This window comes from Vicugna pacos, chromosome 32 (genome assembly GCF_048564905.1).
Source record: "Vicugna pacos chromosome 32, VicPac4, whole genome shotgun sequence".
Classification (NCBI taxonomy): Eukaryota; Metazoa; Chordata; class Mammalia; order Artiodactyla; family Camelidae; genus Vicugna; species Vicugna pacos.
Genome location: NC_133018.1, coordinates 20,131,844 through 20,152,518, shown reverse-complemented (window position 1 = coordinate 20,152,518; position 20,675 = coordinate 20,131,844). Strand labels below are relative to the sequence as shown.

The following is a 20,675-nucleotide window of genomic DNA, read 5'->3' as shown; positions in this document are numbered from 1 at the left end:
CCCTTCCTCCTGGGAGGACCAAGGTAATCAGGGCGACCTCACGCAAGCCCCCAGGACGGGGACAAAGGCGTGCGGGTCTCAGATGCCTTGACCCAGGGCGGCCTACAGCTGACCTCATGGTGCGCCAGGAGCCCTGTAAGTGCTGGGTGCGCAAGACCTCCTGTGATTCCCACCACCACCCTATCTGGGAGCGTCCTGCCCGTTTTGTCGATAAGGAAAGTGGCAAAGAGGGGTGACAAGGTCACGGTATCTGGGAGGTGGTAGAGGCAAGTTGAACGCGAGGAAGGGCTATAGTCTGAGCCCTCGGTCACTATGGATCAAGGGGCGTCAGAAAAGGCATTGGAAGATTTCCAAGTAGGGGCAAGTTCCTTCTGGTGTACCAGAATCGGGGCGGGGGGAGCCCCAAGAAGGGACACTGGTGTGCAGGATCAGAGAAGGAGCCCAGCGCTTCGGCTTTCTGGCCACGCCAAGGTATAATAAAACAAAACGCCCACGTTTCAAAAATAGAGATGTATTTATTTCTCATTAGTAAAAGGAAGTTCAATACTGATAGGAAGATGCAGGTTTGTCCTTTCATGCATTTGTGGATCTTTAACTTGTTCACTGTTGTTTCCCTCAGTTGAGCCCCTGGATTACTAGGCTGATCCTAAGAACCCAGCCTTCTTATTGGATTTCCCCAACAAGGAACAAGTGGAATGTTCTACATGTTTCTCAAAATTCTAAACCAAATTTCAGCATCAATGGCCTGGCTCTTGCAAATTATTACTCCAAAATGTCTTGATTTTCATCAGCTTGAATTAGGATTTCTTAGTAACTTTGCTGGAGATACACCAGATGGCATGCAAGCAAACCTGGCTTTATATTTTTAATAAAGAAAGTTGCTTTTAAAAGCAGACTGTAGAAGAGTTGTAGAAGTTATTTTTTGTTTCTGTTTTCTAAAATGAATCAGGCCCTAAAATATCTGAATATTTAATTCTTTAATTTGAAAACATAAGAGTTACCTATGCTGTATTTGGTCTACGCCTTATTAAACTACTGCAGAAGGAAAACTGAGACCATAATGTTGTTATAAAACACACACTCCAGAAATGAGGACAGAGTGACATTCAGTGAAAGGTGAGTCTCCTCCAAGTTCATGAGAGGCCAGTCCTCTGGCTCCGTGCGAGCCTATGAAACACCCTCTGCACTCCTTAACTGAGCACCGTCACATCACCAGAAGGACCTTCATCGCCCTTGTGGGGTGAAATCAAACTCTACTTTACTGAAGAAATTCCTTGGATTTTTATTTGAGGCTGAACACGTGAATGAAAACTGGGAAACGTGACAATTGTGACATTTTGAGTTAGGAAAATAAAGATATTTAGCATTATCCAGACAACTGACCATTAATTTTCCCTCTGGATATTTGCTATCAAGGGAATGAGGTTATATCTTAAAAGCTGAATGTACAACAGTTCTACCAAACAGCTTACAAACAAAACAGAGCAACTGCTCTGGTAACATGACCTCGGAACCAGGAGCTTTATAGAGAAATAAAATTCACCCTGGTGCCTAAAAGATACCATCAAACTATAATTCTAGAGAATTCTTTCACTAAAGTCAAGGCTAATAATTCGTTTTTTATGTCATTACATCCTACATAACCACTACATAGTTTTCAATTGAAAAATGACCCTTCACTCTGTTCTATACCCTGATGGAGGCATTCACTGGAATTAAAAAGTGTCCCCCGTGACAATTTCCAGCAGGGGCAGTAAAAAATTCTAGCAGATACTGTATGCCTCTTGTTTACTAGCCAGTTAGCAGTGAGATTATGGGTTTCCTAGGGATAAATTAGTTACCATTTTATTACAACAGACCCTTGGAGTAAAGTAATAAAAATAGGAAATTATGAGGGACAAGTTTGCCCGGAAGGCATTATTCACCCAACAAAAGCATCCAACATTACACCTTTCTGGGGAAACTTAACTCTGAGGGCAGAATCGTTTTCAAGAGTTTCACCAGCATTGTTTTATGCTTGAAATTTTAACACAAAGGACAAAACCCAGTAATCCCAAACGGGCTTTGGGTTCACATCTCATGGAGAAGTAGCATGGAGTCTTTACTACAATTAAAAAGGTTTAATGTCAGAGTCACAGTTATGTCATGATGTTGAGTTCACGCCTCTCAGCAAATAGGCCTTGAAATTACCTGAAAAGACAAGCTTAAATTCAGGGCCACATGATCTTAGCCTGTAATGAAAACCCTAACCCCCTACCACCAGCCAGGGTGAAGCAGTAGGGGGACAAGCGGCCTTTTCATGTGTGTTACTCAAAATTGTCAGGAAAGTAAAAATAATTTCTTTTTAAAAATAATTATCTAAAACCAATTATAGTAAAATATGAAAAATGAACATAATTTATCAGAACAGAGAATAGGTCAAAATGTTCAGTAAGATTGACTCAAGTGAAAAGATGAATTTAAACTAAAGGTTATAAATTAATGGCTTAGTAAGAATTGGTTTTCAACTGAACTAAAGTTTTTAAAAGTTCAAATGCCTTTATGAGACTTTTATTTAGAATTAGTCTGAAAGGGAAATCATATAATTATACTGTTCTCAAGGACAGGTGCAATCTCTTCATGGTAAAATATCTTAATTTACATTTTATTATAAAAATATACAAAATACTACTTTTTTTTAACCTCTCCTTCACTCAGTATAAACCCCTTTTGGTTCAGTAACACTAGCCAAGCTGGTCACTAAGTTCAAATCATATCCATATTATATGTTGTACAGTAACACTGGGTTTTAAGGCTCAGTACACAGTTTATCTTCCCAAACATACAATTATAATTGGTTTTATGTCAGTATAACAGGGTAAGGGTCTTTAAAAAAATATGCAAGTGGGATAACCATTTGTTCTATGTTATTTTATCCCATTTTCTCCAATTATTAAAACAAGACAAAACTGTAGAAACAATTCTACTTGTAATTCTAGATAGCATACAATGTAAAAAGTCTGCATACTTTTAGTCAGGCAAAATAGATGTGAATCTTTTTGATTATCCACCATCAAATTTTTTAAAAAAACTACTTAATTTCAGCTATTGGAAAATATTTCTCTGACAACTTCAGGTGACAGACTAACTGTTTTTTTTTTAATAATGTGAAAAGGAATCAAGTATCTAAGACCATCTTCAATTAGCCATTCCAAATTGGCTTCTCTCCCCGAAGCCTGTATTTTTAAAAATAACTTTTAACGTAACTTTTGGCATTAACTTACATTTGCTCATCATAAAAACTGAAAGAAATTTATGTATCTGAAACTGACAAACTTCACAAAATCTCTCACGTAAGAGGAAGAGGTATATCTCACAGAATTGTCTGGCTAGCTCATAAGGCAATCAATGAAGATGGAGTTCTTCCTACTGTCAATTTAACAGAAGTGAAATTCTGCAACATGACATCTGAAAGCTTGCTGGATACAGAAATCTGATTATGCCACGTCGTCACTGAACTTCAAAGACAGTAATCTGAATGAGAAAGGAACAAATTTGGTGCCTGCACCAACGTAGAACTTGTTCTGAAATTCTACCCTAAAAAAAAAGGAGAAAAAAAATCCCATGTATTAATAACAGGTTATGAATAACATGTCCCATATTTCTTAAAACAACATTTAGAAGTTTAAAAAAAAGTTCTTGTGCTTCTGAATTTCCTTCATTCCGTATGTGCTCTTGGCACAAATACTTTTACATAGATAAAATCCACACCCATGCCCGGCCCTGTGGTGGCTTCCTCATGAGGGAAACAGCGACACCCCACCCCACCTCCCAGGCTGCGGACATACACACAAGCGTCAGGAGCCTCTCCCCGTCTCAGTAACTGGATACACAGACAAGTAATCTGATGGATACTGTGAAACACTAAGAAATATGAAGGAAGGATTCTACAATAAGGGAAAACAATGTCAGAACCAAAGTGAGTCGAAAGTATGACATACACAAAATTACCCGGCGAGCATAAACTTGCTTTTACATGTCAGTGACAACAGTTCAGAACCAAATTCAATTTTAACTCAGGGGATCTGCATACAGACTCCAATACTGGGAAGGGAAGAACTAGCCTAAATTATATATGTATCATTATTATACATACACATATAAAGCTTTTGGAACTATTCTATGTATATATACATGGGGAAGGGTTGGATTTTTTTTAAATAGCAGTTCCAAAGCTGAACTCCGAACTCACCAGTGGAGGCGTACGGCGTGAAGAAATGCAGAAAGTCCTTCCATCAGCAAAAGGATGAAAATTGTCAAAACTGCAAAGAGGGCCACCATCGGGAGCAGCAGCAAGACCCCGTAAGTTGTGTCTACTCGGAGGCCGACACGCATCAGCATGGTCCACAGGACATCAGATAACTCTGCAAGGGAATCACTCTGCAGAGGTGACTCCTGCTTACATTCAATGAGTCAGCTCAACCAGCTAGTGAGGGGGTTTCCTTCTGACAATTCTGAATTGTTCTCCCTAAAATAAATACACACCCACATAATATAGATGTAATCTGCTTCTCGTGTGAAAGTTACTATCAATGACTTGATGGCTTCAAACACTGAGGAAGACCTGACATTTCAGAGGAATCAGAGGCCTGGCTTGCCGAGAGAGAGCCGGACCCCAGTGGGGGTCCAGGTGGTTCTGCCCCAGGGCAGCACCGGGCCAGGCAGCAGGAAGCTGGGCGGCAGTCCCGACTCTGCCACTGACTGCCTGAGTGGGTGACCCCGCGTCAGCACCGACCCTCACTGGGCTTTGTACCCCGACGCACAGTTGTGTACTGTCATAGCTGAAATGCCAACTGCGTGCTGGGGGACTGGTGCTACTTAACTAAACCATGGTGACTGAAATTCGTGCAACATCAGAACCATGCAAAAGGAAGAATGCCTGCCATCAAAATTAAGAATCAGTATTGTTTTAGGACTTGCCGAACATAATTAGACAGTCATACTTCGTAAGGCAGGGTGGGACAAAATAACAGTGACGGTCAGAGCAGAGGGTGTGAAATGCCCACGCCAGGTGCTCCCAAGCCTCCTCAGTCCCAGTGAGATTTCTCATAGCACCCCAGAGCCAAGAGAAATGCCCAGATCAGTGCATTAGGTAGTTAAGTCCAAACAACTTAATAGTCCCAGTTCACACAGTATCTGAAAGACAGCGCTATCTCCCTCCTAAATTTAAGATGCCCCATGGTGCCCCCATGGTTGACCAAGGTGCTATGGGGCATCTCGGCAGAGTTGGGGAAATGCAGGTCGAAGCAAACACTTACGTGCGTGAGCCAGACTGAGAGCCCAGAGCCTCAGGTACGAAGCGGTGTTGGAGATGCAGCCCAGACAGTACTCGATGGAATGAATGACTTGGGTCATTAATATTTCTCCAAAGTTAAACTGAGAGAGATCACATGACATGCGTTAGAACCCGCAGGTGACACACATACATCCACAAGTTAAAAGTCTGCTCCACTTTCAGGATTAGAGAAAGAACTGGCTTCTGGTATCCCAGTGAGAATGTGCTGGAGTGTGAGGAAAAGGGAATCACAAGATCCGAGTTCTCCCCACAGCTCTGCCACTGACCAGCCCCACAGCCGACAGAGCTCCTGCCCTTCGTCCCCAGGCCGCGGTGTCTCACATGCAAACCAAGGGCGCTGGATCGCAGCTGTGACACCACGACCCTCAGACAGATCGACAAGGTTCCTGAGCTGCTCTCCGCAATCACAAAGCATCTGTGAAGAAACAGACATCCACCAAGCCCGAGAGGAGGAGGCCGTGAGTGTGTGTGAGCGTCTAACAGGTAAGAGCATTCCTAACACACGTCTGCCGGGGAAGCTGGGGTCCCTGCCGGGGGAGAGGCTGCGGGACATGGGGCAAGATGCTCATGCTCTTCCCAGCTCTGCTTTTTGTCTTCCTATGATCTTAAAAGTTAATTATTAACTGTCCCAAACTAAAACACTAAAGTACCTAATAATTACAGAAGGTTGACTCTAAGAAATTTTGTTTAGTCCTCATTGAAGAGGCAAAAAAGTTTCCAAGAAGATAAAGCAGACCAGACAGGCAGAGCTGCTCTGCTCCGTCTGCCCAGGACTGTGCTTCCTTCAGCGGGGGGACCGCTGCTTCTCCCATCTGACCCTGAATCCCTGGCCACGGCCCTGAGGGCTGACCTGTGCACCCCCAAAATCCATACACTGAAGCCCTAACCCTTGGTGTGACCGTGTTTAGAGACAAAGCCTTTAAGGAGGTCATTAAAGTGAAATGAGGTCATAAGGACGGGGCCTGTCCCAATATGACCGGTGTCCTTGGAAGAGGAGGAAGAGACACCAGACACGCAAACACAGCGAACAGGCCACATGAGGACACGGCAAGGAGGCGGCCGTCCACAAGGCAAGGAGAGAGGCCCCGGGAGAAACCAACCCTCCAGCACGGGGACCCTGGGCCTCCAGCCTCCAGAGCTGTGAGAAACACTGAGAGCAACCAAGTGTTGCCCCCAAATCCTTCATTATGATGACACCGTATGACCAGAATGGCACCTGAAAAGCTTAAGAGTAATAGTTTTGTAGCTTTGGGTCTTTTTCTTAAGACTATTATCATCACTCCCATCATGACGATTACCTCGATGAGAGCCTGGCTCCTTGTCCTACGTCATCGACAGTAACGGAAACTTACCTCTTCGCACGTCACTTCTCTATACCCATCTTCCATCTGGTTGCTTCCCCCTTCTATGTCTTGGCTTCCCAACAGAGAAACTTCTTCCTCGCTGTCTTTCCTTACAAGCGTGTAACCACTCTAAAAACAGCCAACAGGACACAGAGTCGGTGCCTGCACAGTCACAGGCCGTGACAAAGTCACAGTCAGAGCCCCTTCATTTCTCTTAATGATTCAGCCCTTTAGGAATAAAAAAGTTCTTTACAAGAAAATGAGCATATCATACCCATGAGGATGGCTACACACACACACACACACACACACACACACACACACACAAAGTAAGTGTGGCTTAGGGTGTGAAGAAACTGGAATTCTTGTGCATTGCTGACGGGAGTATTAAAATGGTGCAGCCACTGAGGAATGATGCAATTTGGTGCTTCCCCAAAAAATTAAACGTAGAGTTACCATTGGATCCAGCAATTCCATTTCTGGGATACACCCAAAAGAAAGGAAAACAAAGACTTCAACAGATATCTATACACCCATGTTCACAGCAGCATTATTCACAACAGCCAAAAGGCAGAAACAACCCAAGTGCCCATTCATGGATGAACTGATAAGCAAAATGTGGTCTATCCATACAATGGAATATTACTCAGCCTTGAAAAGGAAGGAAATTCTGACACATGCTACAACATGGATGAACCCTGAAGACATTATGCTAAGTCAAATAAGCCAGTTACAAAAGGACAGATATGATTCCACTTATATATATGAGGTACCTAGAGTCAAATTCATAGAGACAGGAAGTAGAAGGGTGGGTGCCAAGGCTGAGTGGGGAGGAAATGGGGAGTTCGTGTTTAACAGGTGAAGAGTCTCAGTTTGAGGAGATGAAGAAGTTCTGGAGATGGATGGTGGGGATGGTTTCAACAATGTGAATGTACTTAATGCCAGTAAACTGTGCACTGAAAAATGGTTAAAATGGAAAGTTTATGTTATGTATATTTTATAATTTTTTTAAATAAAAGAGATAAAATAAACTAGATACACAGGAAAACAGTCTGGAAAGAAACATAACAAATAGTTAACACTGGTTATAACTGGGTAGGAGAACTTAAGGGCACTTTATTCTATATTTTCCATGTTTCCCATAATTTAGTTATATTATTTAAATTTAAAAAAAAAACACTTTTAAAAAATCAAGAAGCAAGAAGAAGGAACAAAAACGCTTTAATTATGACCAGCCGTACTGAAGGACTCACTAGTTCAGTGTTCCCAGGGCACCTGCTGCCGGGGCCCACACACGGCAGGCGCCTTGCATCAAGCTTCCGCAGAACAGGCGACACCAAAGGCTTCAATAAAGGAGGCTTTGGCTTTTAGAGCAGAGCCCAGGATCGTCTGGAAGGCGTTTTCTTTACAAAACCTTTCATCGCTACCAACAGATTCTGCTCACCATCTACAAACATGCCTCCAAACTCGCACTCACCCTGCTGACCCCAAAGCAACTGCACCCGTTGTGAAGCCACAGCAAGAAGAGTGGTTTTCCCAAGAAAAGCACGGGGACGGACAGAGCGGTGACGACCAGCAGCAGCCTCTGGACGTGCTCCTGTCGGGGCGGGAGGGGAGGGAGTCGGTCAACGTGCAAAGGCGTGCTGACGGCGTCACGGGCGCACTTACACTAGTGAAAATCCAGCATCATGTCTCTTTGTTTATTAGCAAGGAACATAAAGTAAAGGCAAGCTAACTTGTATTTGCCCAGGGAGGGGGGCTCTTTTCATTTCCTAAACCCACAGCCGACGTAGGTGGCATCACACAAACGTGCGACTGCAGAGAAGCCATTTTCGGAGAGGGCTGGTGCCGGGGGCCAGTTCTCCGATGACCTGCCTTGGTCAGACTGATTTTAGAGAAACGGGAACAATGCGGGGATGGACCGCCCTCGGGAACCCTCCAGGAACATTCTCTTCCCACCATTTTGACGGCTACTCAGTGGCAGTGTGTTGGGACTGTTCAGCCTGCCCAGAGCCCCTAGAGCAGCATTCTGCCCCGCGGTAACTAACACACAGAGAAACAGAAAGCCCTGTGGGTGCGGAGGCCTGAGGCAGGCACCTTTCATCAGCCCACAGATCAAAACAAAGGGCCACCAGGAGAAGGCCTTCTTCATTCCTAGGAGCGCAAAAACACTTACTCACCTGCCCTGGGTAAAGACCATCTGTTTCACTGGCCGGGAATAAAAACATGTTAATAAATTCAATCAGAATGCTAGGAGCAACTCTGGAGGTTTCTGCTGAAAAAACCAGCCATTTATAGACAATCATAAATATAAGGTATCCAAAGATGCAGAGCATGAAGAGAAGTTCTGGGATGGAAACCAAGTAAATACTGAACTTCTTCCTGAAATGCCTAGGGGGAAACAAAAGAAGAAGAATCAACCAACCCATGAACAAGACTAGACTCAGACACAAAGTAGAGTAAATTAATCTTAAATTCTTTGTGACAAAGCGTATCTCAGTAGAAGATCATCTGTCTCAGTATATAACTCATACTAGTGATTCAGACAGACCCACGAAGAAGAGAGATGTAAGGACAAAAAAAATGACTCGTGTTTCACGATCAGATCCAGTTAGACAAAAAACATACAGTTTCTTCCCCTTAATATGCTAGCTCTAAGAAGCAAACAAAAAGTCCTCTGATTTATAAAATGAAAAAGAATACGACAAAAATCACCCTTGGAAATAAAGATAAATTTATGTGTTGCACATCTCCCTCACTTGAATGTAAACTCCACGTGGGCAAAACTCTTTTCTGTTCTCCTCACAGCTCAATCCCTAGTGCCTAGAATAGTGCCAGGCACATACTATGTGCTCAACAAGTACTTCTGAATAAATGATTCAAGGTACCTGCCAAAAAACTTATTACCAAAACAGAATCACATAATATAATACACCACCATACTAGCTGCCTTTAAGACCTATATAGTCTACCATCAAGAAGCGAAAAAAAAAAAGAAAAAACACCAAACTTGGCATACAATTATAGGTTTAAATAAAAAAAATCTATACTTACAAGTGGTTAAATATTCCCAGAATTACGCCAAAAGTCATGTGAATAATTCCTAAAATCACAGACATTTTCATTTTGAAAGAGTTTAGAAAAGTGAGACGATTTGTGGCCAAGTTCCAAACCTACAGATAAAATGAGACAGAAAAGAGAAATCTTTTCGCTAGCGTGCAACAGGTCAGGAAATAGGATAGAGTGGAACCCCGACTCTCTGCAGAACACCAGCACTAGATTCCCAAATGGACAGCTCAGCCTGACTCGGAATGACAGGGAGCCACTGGCATCCAGGCAGAAACGCCCAGAGCAACAGCCCCCTCGTGGACGACCACCTGAACAAATGTGAGACGCCGCTGTGACAGTTAAACCTAGGTGGCATCACAGAGGAACCTGAGATGATGTGGGGGGGACACTCACAGGATCGATGCCAAGAGGATACGGGCCTTGGAACACTCCAGGAATACTTGGATCCAGCTGCAAAACCCTGTTGTGCCTGATGACGCTGTCACTGTAACAGAAGGCAGAGTGAGAGGACTTCCGGGGCGGGAGGGAGCTTCGGAGAAACGCTTTTCCCACCTAAACCACCGCGTGGCTGGAGGACACTCACTTCCAAAGCACCATCTTCCTCCGCTCCTCCGGGCTGTGGCTGGAGCTGTACATGGCGGACACGTTCCACCTGGAGCCGAAGAGGTTGACACACTTGGAAAAGCAGTCGTTGTAAATGAGGCCCGTGTACACTGAGAACAGCCCCATCAGAAGCAGGATGTAGCGGCCGTTGAAAAACATCCGCATGATCTGTGAGGAGCAAAGCGCAGTGAGCGAAGCAGGGCCACCGGGAAAGGCGCTCCTCCCAGGGCCCTGACAGCTGGCTCACGGAGCGGACGTCCCCAACTCACAGATGACAGACCCACCCCCACCCGGCCACGTCTCAGTCAGGTGGGTTAACGGCTATTGCCAAAAACTAAACGTTTTAAAATGTCTCTTCTTTTAGTCAAACAGAAGATAATCACTGCTGATGCTGCCAAGCCAGATGCGCTGTTTGCATTGGAGGGTTTCTGTTTTTACCTCTTGTGACTGATTTAGTCTGGGATGATTTTCATTTAACACCAACAAGAGGGCAAATAAGAACATCACAAAGCCATGTCCAAGGTCTCCAAACATCACGGCAAATAAGAAGGGGAAAGTGATGATGGTGAAGAGAGCTGCAAGAAAAGCAAGAGATTTCTGATTTGCAGCCAAGGCAGAAAATTCTAGTTAATTCAAACACAACCATGTACAAGGATCTTGACTTTCTCCCAAATCCTCAGGAGAGAATTGGCAGGTTAAAACTAACACGCTATACTAAATAACAAAACAGTAACAGTGAGCCCATTTTTCCAAACATCTATCGTATTCTTTCTTACACGGAAAAAAAAAAAAAAAGCAGCAGTGAGGTATAAAATACAAAGGTGCGCAAATTCAGGCTTCCAACCTGGGTTCACTTCTCGGTAGCTCCCAACTCCGTAGGCATCCACGATGTTCTGAAACCCCTCGGTGAATTTGTTGGTGCGGATCAGGGTCGGGGGTGTTTCTTTTGTGGGGATGGTGTTCATGAACGAGGGGAGAGCAGCACCGCTCTCTCTCTTCCACATGAAAAGAAAAGAGAGAGAGAAAGAGAGAAAAAGGAAAACAAAAAATTACTACTCAAGAGCTCTTTCAGCAAATCCTGGCTGCTGCTCCGGCAAGGCTCTGCACAGGACCATGAGGGGACGTACCCCTCACCCTCCGAGAGGTCCAAGTACAGCAGGAGGGTCAGGAGGAAACAGGGCCCCAGGCGGGAAGAGCGCCGCACGGCTGATGGGCGGGAACCTGACAGAGGGGCTGGAGTGACAGGTGTGAGTCTACAAAAGTCGTCCCAGGATCACCAACATACAACTGGCATTTAGCAGTTTATCTCTTTAAATTTTCCAAAAGGAATTTAGAGATAGCTACAATATTACCTGATAAAACCAAAAAACAGACATAATAAACCATGACATCGACATTAGCCATTAGCGTGGCAAAATCATGTACATAACTTCTTCAGTTTACAATTCTTCTGAAACACAGTATACTGACTTACAGCGGGGGAAAACAAAATAAAACACAACAGGTTATTACCAGAAAAAGAGATTATCCAATCAAATTATATTTCTGAAAGCACACAAAGGTAAGGGGGTTCTGGGGCATGGTTCTGAATCTCCTCAAACCCCACCAAAGGAGACAGGGCAGCTAGATAGAGAAACCAAAACCCCCCGGACAACATTTGTAACAAAACTCTGTCCCCACAGATCACAAATACAAACAGGTGGGGACAAACCCTGAACACTACAAGACCTGCCTGATAACAGCCTCCAGACCCGAGGAAGCAGAGGAAGCAAGATGGCCTTTGAGAGGCCTGAGGACAAGAGACCCCAAAGCAGCCAGGAAGCACTCCCTGGAAGTGCGCGGGGCCGACCCCGAAGAGCAGCCAAAGCTGGGAGGGGCTTTCTCCAGTCCAAGGGTGGGTGAGCCCAAGGGGTCCGTGGAGGTGAGGTCTGAAAGGGCCACAGCCATCCAGCCCCCTGAACCCACACGACAGACCAGCCAGGGTCCCCATATGGAGCCCCACACTGAGGAGAGACCATGAAGAAAATAATCAAAACTGAGCAGGACAGAAACAAAGAAAAAAAGGGAGAGAGGAGGTCTCGATGAAAGAGGCAGAGAAAGTCACAGGCCCAGGAGCTAACATATTTTTGATCGGTGCTCAGAAATATTAAAAGAAAAAAACTCTGAAGTTAGGAAAGCAATGCTGAACCTGCTTCGTTCTAAAAGTTTCTTGAATATCTTAGAAATGTTCTATAAAACTAATTTCATATAAATATATGATGTACTTACATTATATGTGATATAGAATTTCCTTGAGATTTTAAATATATATTCATATATGTGAAAATACATTATGTATGAAACAGAATTGCCTTGAATAGGTAGAATATGTTTTAGAAAACTAATTTCATTTAAAAGTGATCAAAAGAAGGATGGAGGTCAAATCTCACATAAAGATACAATAAGAAAAAAAGACTCAGTAGAATAATATCCCTGCGGAAAATGAGGTGAGAAAATGTGAGAAAGACATGCCCACAAAAATTGAAGAAACTTTACCTTGCTATTTCAAGGCGAGCTACAAGAATTAGGAAATTTTTACATGATATGAAAAAGCACCACAAATTGGAATTAGAGTGAGGAATGAGATAAAAGAGCCAGGAAGGAGAAAAGAAAAAAATTATCTCAGAAATGAGGCAAAACCAGAAGGAAATCAAAAGTGAAAAAACTTTCCAAATAATGCACTAAGAGAAATAGAAGGTGAAAAGAAAGGAAATTTTTACAAATCAAAAAGAAGTGAAGAAAGACAAAAAGGATTCAAGGAAAAGTTGCAAACACTGAAGACAAGCAAAGAAAGTTCAGTTTAAAGATAACAGGAGATCCTCAAGGAGAAAATCAGAACAAGAAACAGAACAAGTACTAAAAACTAGAATTCAGGAGAACTTTCCAGAAATTTAAAAAAAAAACCTATATATTGAAAGAACATACTATGTATCTGATAATACCTTCCCAGAACGGCCACATCAAGACATATTCTAGTAAAATTATTGATCTTTAAAGAAAAAATTCTTTGAGGACCTAGGCAAAAAATTTTAATTTCTTTTTAAAAACATGATTTATAAAGAAAATTCAATTAATGTCAGGCTTTTTGTCAGACACTATGCCAAAACAAAATGGAATAAAATGTTCAAGATACCCATGGAAAACAAAAGCAAAAGTTAAAAAAAAAAAGAGCCAAGGATTTTACTTTCAGAAAAACTACCTTTCAATTACAAAGGCAGGAGACACATACTATTATCAACGCAGAACTCAGGGCCCACTGTTCCCATGAGCCCCAGTGAGGACTCCAGAGAATGGCCAAAATGACCAGAGATGCTGGCGTCAGTCTGGTGGTCTGCAGGCGGGCAGCTCCCACGTGCTCGCCCACTGGGAGCCCCAATCAAGTTCAACCTCACAGCATCGTCCAGACTTCAGCCAACCTGCAGGTAACTCGTGATGCAGGGGGACTAGCTGGTTTCCACCAACCCCAGAAAATGTTTCAATTGGCTGCTTATGTCTACGAAAGTCAGCCCTTTTTCAAGAAAACTAAAAATCCAGGGAGAAATGGAAGGCCACAGGAGAGACAAGAAAGAAGAAAGACAGAAGAACGTGGGCGACAGCACACAGTGAACTGAGCAGCAGGGGCGCAGCTCCCTCAACAAGGGAGAAGCTGCCAGAAGCTGAGACGGGGCAGAGGCCAGCCGTGCGGAGGACAAACGCCACTGACGCCTCGAGTACGCTGGGGGAGGGCGCCCAGGGCGCACGTGGGCACAGGGGAGCAGCAGCAACTAGGACCACAGCTGAACTGAACGCAGAGAACTCAAAGGTTAAAAACCACACACGCGCGCACACATACACACAAGAGAATTCCTCAGTCCCTCAAAACTGATGTTACCTCAATAATGAACCGTCTAGATCTTTAACACGGATGTTCTGCGCTCCAAAATACCTAATCATGTTTCCGTATTTCCGTTTTTCTCAGCAGCACTGGGTAGTTTACGTTTGCACTATGACAGAATTACGTAATGAGGCAAAGTGATTAACAAAAAACAGCCATGTGAAAACTGTCACTGGAAGGATGTAAACCTGTTATTTCCAGTAAAATGTTAATAAGTTTTGATACAGAAAAAAAAAAAACCCTCACTGGAATGTGGGAACCTGACCCCAAGCCCTGGAGTGGGAAGAACCTATTATTCCAAGTTCAGAAGCTGTAGAGCAGATGGGTTCAACTATGTTTAACAAAAACTTCTGCATGACCAAAGCAAACAAACACCAAGAGACAAATTGGGGAAATACTTTTTTCTCACATCACAGACAAAGAGCCAATGGAAATTAGGAAGAAAAAGACCAACAGCCCAGGAGAAAACGGGCAAAGTACAGGAACAGAGTTTAATTTACCCCCAAAACAATGAAAATTCAAAGGCTCTTAAATACACAAAAAGACAGTCAACCTCACTCAAAATAAGAGAAACGCAATCCCTAGCAATATCTGTCAAAACTGGTCCCGCAAGTCCAGGTCCGGGAATTTACCCAGAGACAGACCTGTGCACGTGTGAGCCGTCCCGGATCAAGGGTTAGTCACTGCACGGCACTCATAAAAGTGGAAACCACCTAAATGACCAGGGAACCGGCTCAATAACCCCTGGTACATCCATTCAGGGGGCTATTAAATAGTTATTTAAAAAAAACAGGGAAGTTTTAGGTGAAAAGAACACTATGACTAGCATGCAATCTTTTGTGAAAAAAAGGAAAGAGAAGTATCTACTTCTGTCTGCTTATATAAGAAACTCAAAGACATAAAAAAAAAACTAAAACAAGGGTGAGCTTTGAGCAGGGAACTGGACAAATGAGGTCACGGGGTAGGAGGGGGTCACTTCACTGTGTCTTTTATATTTTTTAGGGTTTTTTTCTTTTTTACTTTTAAACCACATGACTGAATGACTCAAAAGAGCAAATTAAAAACACACGTGCACACGCACAGCCTCGAGGGACTGACTCTCCGTAATTTCAGTCAAAGAGAAGAATCTGTGCGGTGCCCTCTGAGCCTCTATTTTACTTCCACAGAGGGGCCGGGTCTCAGGCTGGGGTCTCAGACAGGAGGGAGGGGGCGGGGCGGTGACGGGAAGGGGACGGAGGGCCGCCTGCCTCACCGAGCCCTCCTCCAGCGCCCGGCGCAGCTGGTGCAGCTCGGCCTCGGGACACCAGACCTCCGCGATGAGGCACTTGTTGGTCACGTCGAAGCTGCACATGTTCAGCATGTGGTAAATGGCTTTCATCTTCTTCACCTGGATGACGCGGCTGTAGACCGACTCGGCGGCTTTACACAGTACTTGCCTTAAATAGTCCTCGGTTTTGTGAAGCACCTGGGAAAGGACAAACCGGCTCTCAGCCTAGGGGCCGCTCGTCATTCTCTGTCTGCCAGGCATCTGCCCTCCTTTAGCGGAACTTCTCCTCAGTGATGGAGGGTGCTTGTAGGGAGGGACCGGTAAGGCCCGGGAGCTGCCTCTCCAGGACAGGACGCCAGGGCCCAGGAAATGGTTACAAGTCACGGGTCACCGTGCAGCATGACGGCCTGGAGCAGTACAGAGAGTTCCCAGCTCTCCCCTCGCCCAGCCTTCGCCCAGTTCCCTGTCAACCCTGTGAGCCACCAACTCCCATCCCATCCCATCCCATCCTATCCTGCCAAGAAATTCCCTTCTGCTTAAGTGGGTCAGAGTCTGCTTTTTGCCCCCAGGAGCCCTAACTGACCCACAGAAACCGGAATTAAAATAGTGCAGAGGGGGAGGGTATAGCTCAGTAGAGCACATGCTTAGCATGCATGCGGTCATGGGTTCGATCCCCAGTACCTCTGTTGGATAAAAAAATAATAATAAGTAAAGTAGTGCAGGTAAAATTATAGCCACCACTTTCAACAGGGCTTGCCTGTCCTCTCTGATGAAGAATTACAGTCCGACATATCAAAGACAACCAGAAAGTTGTTTTTAAAGTCTCATCATTTAGAAACCACCTAGGTTTCTGACAAGCTGCTAAAATAAAACTCCCATGAAGGCGAGAGAGGTGACACTCCAGTCTCCCGAAAACATCTTGATTTGTTCTAACCAAAATTTTCCGTATTAAAAAAGCACATGGATTAGTAAGTACATTACAGCCCTCAGCTAAGGAGGCGGGCTCCTGGCTTACTCACAGTGTAGAGATCTTGAATCCGGGTGCTGAGCCCCTCCTGGATCTCCCTCCGCTCCTCAGCAGTATTTGGATAGGGGTACACGTGGCAGTGGTAACTGCAAGACAGAAGCCAACACGGGGCCACATCTGTGAGAACTGGAAGACGCTGTATCAAAAACCAGAACTAAATTCAGTCCACCACCTGGGCGTACTTCCTTCCAAAACAGCATACAAGCAGCCCTGGGCAGATGGTGCAGACACGGGACCCGGCCACTCAACAATGTCTACTGAATTCCACAAATTTAGCAAACTCTCTGTTGGCTGCAAATTCCACTCCTGCCCTGGATGATTCCCCAAAGCTCATGCCCACTTCTAACTTTCTGAAATTCATCACCAGCCTTGGGCTGGGAACCATTAAGCAAATGTAAATCACAGATCAAAGGCCAAGAACACACAACAGTAATTACTTACAAGAAAGGAGAAAATAAAGGGAGAAAAAAAAGCTCTGGATTCTGAGCAGGTGCCTTTGACATGTGCTGCAGTGAACCTCTCCTTCACTTCCAGGGGCCGACGTCCCCTGTGGGGCCGGGTGACACCCAGGACACACTGCACAGGCAGAGCCAAGCCTCCTGAACTCAGGTACTGCCACGCTGCCTTCATGTTTTAACGCCATCCTTTACATTTCTCTTTAGGTTCTGACTATTAAAATTAAATTCTTAATCTCGCCTCATCCTAAGCAACGGTACCTGTGAAGTCATGGGTTTGCGTGCTAATTACAGTTTTTCTAATCTACACTTTTTCTGTATCTATTAAAGCAACAACAGGTTTGGCCATGTAACTGCTAAAATTACTTCCTGTAACCCCAGTAATTGAGTATCAAACTCTGGTGAACATTAATCCAAAGGAAATACCCAAACGCCACCCTTACCCCAGGGGTATAAAAAAACAAAAGGGCATTCTTTTGAGTTTTTGCGTGGCTTTGCTTATTTTCCCATCGGTGACAAGACTAATCACAGACCCACTCTTGCCGTGATGCGCTCCACGTTTACCAAAGGCTCACGTGGCACCGGAGCCCTGCACTCGCACCGTCTCGAGCGGTGCTGACGGCCGAACACGAGAAAGGAGCTGCCGCCCTGTGTACAGATGAGGACTCTCAGACTTGCCGACTTGCCCGTGCTCCCCCCGTGAGAGCCAAAGCCAGGCTCGGAACGCAGGCTGGCCACGCAGAGACCACCCTGGCCCCCCCTCGCCACGCCCCCTTCCCCAGGGCACAAAGAAGGTCAGTCAGTGAGCCGCGTGCTCAACCACGCCAGATAAGCCCACGTGGAGCTAAGAGCCACAGAAAGCCTCCAGATATTAAAACTGGATTCCTTCTCCAATTGATCTTGAGCCATAACTCCCCAGGGGGGAAAAATAAACCAAATCTGGGAATGTTATTAACATGGTGTCTACTTTTAAATTATTTTAAGTATTACGCTAGCAAGACAAATTAAATGTCTAAAAGCGGTATTACAGCAAAGAAATCATGTAGCAAAACCCAGCAGCCTTTGCACCCACTCTACTTCTCTTCCAACAGAGATGTTTAAGGAAAATTAGAGGTTACAGCGGATAAAGAAATGAAATGAAATGTTTCTTTTTCTTACCAATCACATATCTTCTTAACCTTGTGACCAATCTGCTCTCCCCAAAAGGATATTAAAAACACGTACCATTTTATGACTTCTCCCTACAAAGAATGAAGATAATTGTTAGTTTTGTGTCTAGAATTTTGAAAACTCTGGCTGCTCACACTGTCAGTCAGTTCATTCATTCAACAAATACCGTCCATCCACGTTAGCTGCAGATTCCATAACTGCAAATTCACCCCAGAAATCATTCATAACCCCAAAATCAATACTCGCAGCACTTTTTTCTGTCATTTGCAGACATGCAGAGCGACAGAAATTTTGAGTCATCCAACGTGCATGTTCCCAGCTGGCATCAAACAAGGTGACCCTCTGCCGCCTTGTTTCAGCTCGTACTGTAAACAAGCGGCCTTTTTGTGGTCACATTTTCCCACTTGTGTGCTTTCTGTTGGCCATTTCACTGTCTGACATGGTCCTGGGGGTGGTGCTGGAGCGCTGCCCAGTGCTCCTGAGCGCAAGGAGGCTGTGACGCGCCTCATGAGCATCGCAGAAGCTTTGCTCAGACGTGAGTGACAGCGCTGCTGGCCGTGAGTTCCACGTTAATGAATCAACTGTATATGTTAAATAAGGTGTCTTTCAATAGAAACACATATAATACAAGGTTACGTACTGACCGTCTGACAAAAATGCTGTGACCGACGGCTCGCAGGAACCTGACCCTGTGTCTCCCCTGGGAGCAGTGGTTCAGTGCTCATGGAGACTACACAGCGTAGTCACTATGAGGCAGGGGAACTGGCTGTACTTAGGAAAATTCTACAAATAAGACTGAGTAGGTTTTGGCCTTTTTTTCCCAGGTGTTGGGGTATAACGGACAGTGATCCCTGGCCCAGGAGGGAGGGAAGCTTATATTCAACTTGGCCGTGAGAGACACAAAGTACCCAGTATGCTGACTGGAGAGAAGGGCTATAAAGAAAGCAAAGCTGGAAGCGGCGACAGGGAGAAAGGGCCAGCGGTTGCAATTTTAAAGAGGACAATCAGGAAGGCCTCCCTGAGAAGGGGACGTCTGAGCCTGCAGGAGTGAGGGGGTGAGGGAAGAAGCCTGTGGACACTGGGAAAAGCCTTCGGAGCCAACCACACGGAGGCAGGATGAGGAAGGGCGAGGCCGGCACGGCTGAGGAGAGATGGCCCGACCGAAGGTCAGAGATGGGGCCAGATGTGACCCTGTAAGGCTCTGAGCTTTTCGCCTCAAGAGATGTGAAGCCACAGGAGGGTTTTAAGTGGAGGAGTAGAAAGCTCTGACTAGTTTTATAGGGATCATCCTGGATGCTGGGAGGAAAGAGAGCCAAACGGAGCAGAGGCAAGAGCAGGAGCTCAGGTCGGAGGTTCCTGCAAAAGGGAGATGCTTCAGGAGTGGATGCTCATCTCCTGGCGGGGCTGGGTTGTGAGAAGCCGGATTCTCTTCCTATTTAGGAAACAGGGCCACCCGCTGATGAACTAGATTGGAGGCATGAGGAAAAAGAGGCAAATCAAGAATGACCGTGAGGTTTTTCGGCCTGAGCAGTCAGAAGGATGGAAGTGCCACTTACTGAGATGGGAGAGCCTGGAAGGACAAGTTTGAGGGGGAAGATCAGGAGGTCAGTTTTAGGCATCAGATGGAAATATCTTCCAGAAACTTCAAAGATATGGACTAGCCAGTTAAACAGAAGTCTGGTATTCGGGGGAGAGGTTGAAGCTAGATATATACATTTGGGGGATGGCATTTAAAGCCATGAAATTACATGGGATCCCTAAGGGCAAAGAGGAGAGAAGCAGTCCAAGAACTGAGCCCTGGGGCAGAGGGGACCGGAAAACAGGGTGGGGAGCCTCGGGCCAAGTCCTGAAGGGAAGGACACAAGGTGGCAGGGAGCAGGGGAGACCACGAGGCGGCAGGCAGAGGAGACGGCTGATGTGGTTGGGAGGCTGGTTACATTGACTAAATAAAGTAAATTAACTCAGCAATTCATGCACTGCTTGACATCAGCACGACCAGGTGGACACGACGTGCCTCCTGGGGGGAGGTGCTGAGAGGACCAGAGCATCGTGCCCACGGTGTTCCTACCGAGAATGTGTGATCCGAGTCTGGTCATGAGGAAGCACTGAATGACCCAGAGGGAGGGTCATCCCACAGAATGGGATGCCTATCCCGAATGCAACCCACAGTCCCAGGTAGGGCACTGGACCAGAAAGGAAACAAGGCAAACTGTTGGGAGTTTGGGCCAAGTCTGTCATTGTTAAAAGGTGAGGGTGACATTTACTCACTGTTTCAGGGTCTTCGAGGGGTTCCTCCAGCTCTGCATAGGTCACAATGGTGTACCCTTTACAGACCCTCCACAACATTTTTTCGAATGCTTCAACTTTTCCTTGGTTAATTAGGCCAGATACAAATCTATAAGACAATAAAGGCTGCAGTCAAGCAAAAGCAACGAATATTACCAAACTGCATGAAAAGGATGATGACGACTTTCGTTTCTGGCAAACTGGTGA

The 20,675-nt window shown here is 45.1% G+C and overlaps 1 protein-coding gene and 1 long non-coding RNA gene across 4 annotated transcripts in view; one reads left to right on the top strand and one right to left on the bottom strand.

Moving 5' to 3' along the window:
- Window positions 1-34: 34 nt before the first annotated feature.
- On the top strand, window positions 35-17,967 carry LOC140690978 (uncharacterized). Of its 2 annotated transcripts, XR_012066397.1 has the most exons (4): window positions 35-135; window positions 5,498-5,818; window positions 17,092-17,166; window positions 17,533-17,967. It is a non-coding gene; the product is annotated as an uncharacterized lncRNA (long non-coding RNA). The 2 variants fall into 2 exon arrangements; XR_012066398.1 differs by lacking the exon at window positions 17,092-17,166.
- The window catches only part of ATP6V0A2 (ATPase H+ transporting V0 subunit a2), a 29,210-nt gene continuing 9,792 nt past the window's right edge, over window positions 1,258-20,675 (bottom strand). Inside the window, exons 6-20 of one of the 2 annotated variants that reach the window (XM_015243773.3) lie at window positions 20,451-20,577; window positions 18,171-18,253; window positions 16,550-16,643; window positions 15,516-15,728; window positions 11,195-11,345; window positions 10,789-10,925; window positions 10,331-10,518; window positions 10,141-10,231; window positions 9,733-9,851; window positions 8,859-9,069; window positions 8,156-8,275; window positions 6,688-6,807; window positions 5,298-5,415; window positions 4,232-4,403; window positions 1,258-3,576 (exon numbers count right to left, since the gene is read on the bottom strand). In XM_015243773.3, the coding sequence (XP_015099259.2) occupies window positions 3,477-3,576; window positions 4,232-4,403; window positions 5,298-5,415; window positions 6,688-6,807; window positions 8,156-8,275; window positions 8,859-9,069; window positions 9,733-9,851; window positions 10,141-10,231; window positions 10,331-10,518; window positions 10,789-10,925; window positions 11,195-11,345; window positions 15,516-15,728; window positions 16,550-16,643; window positions 18,171-18,253; window positions 20,451-20,577 (2,044 nt within the window). In that variant the 3' untranslated portion in view covers window positions 1,258-3,476. The remainder of the gene's footprint in view (window positions 3,577-4,231; window positions 4,404-5,297; window positions 5,416-6,687; window positions 6,808-8,155; window positions 8,276-8,858; window positions 9,070-9,732; window positions 9,852-10,140; window positions 10,232-10,330; window positions 10,519-10,788; window positions 10,926-11,194; window positions 11,346-15,515; window positions 15,729-16,549; window positions 16,644-18,170; window positions 18,254-20,450; window positions 20,578-20,675) is intronic. The other variant, XM_072953388.1, reaches the window with a different exon arrangement.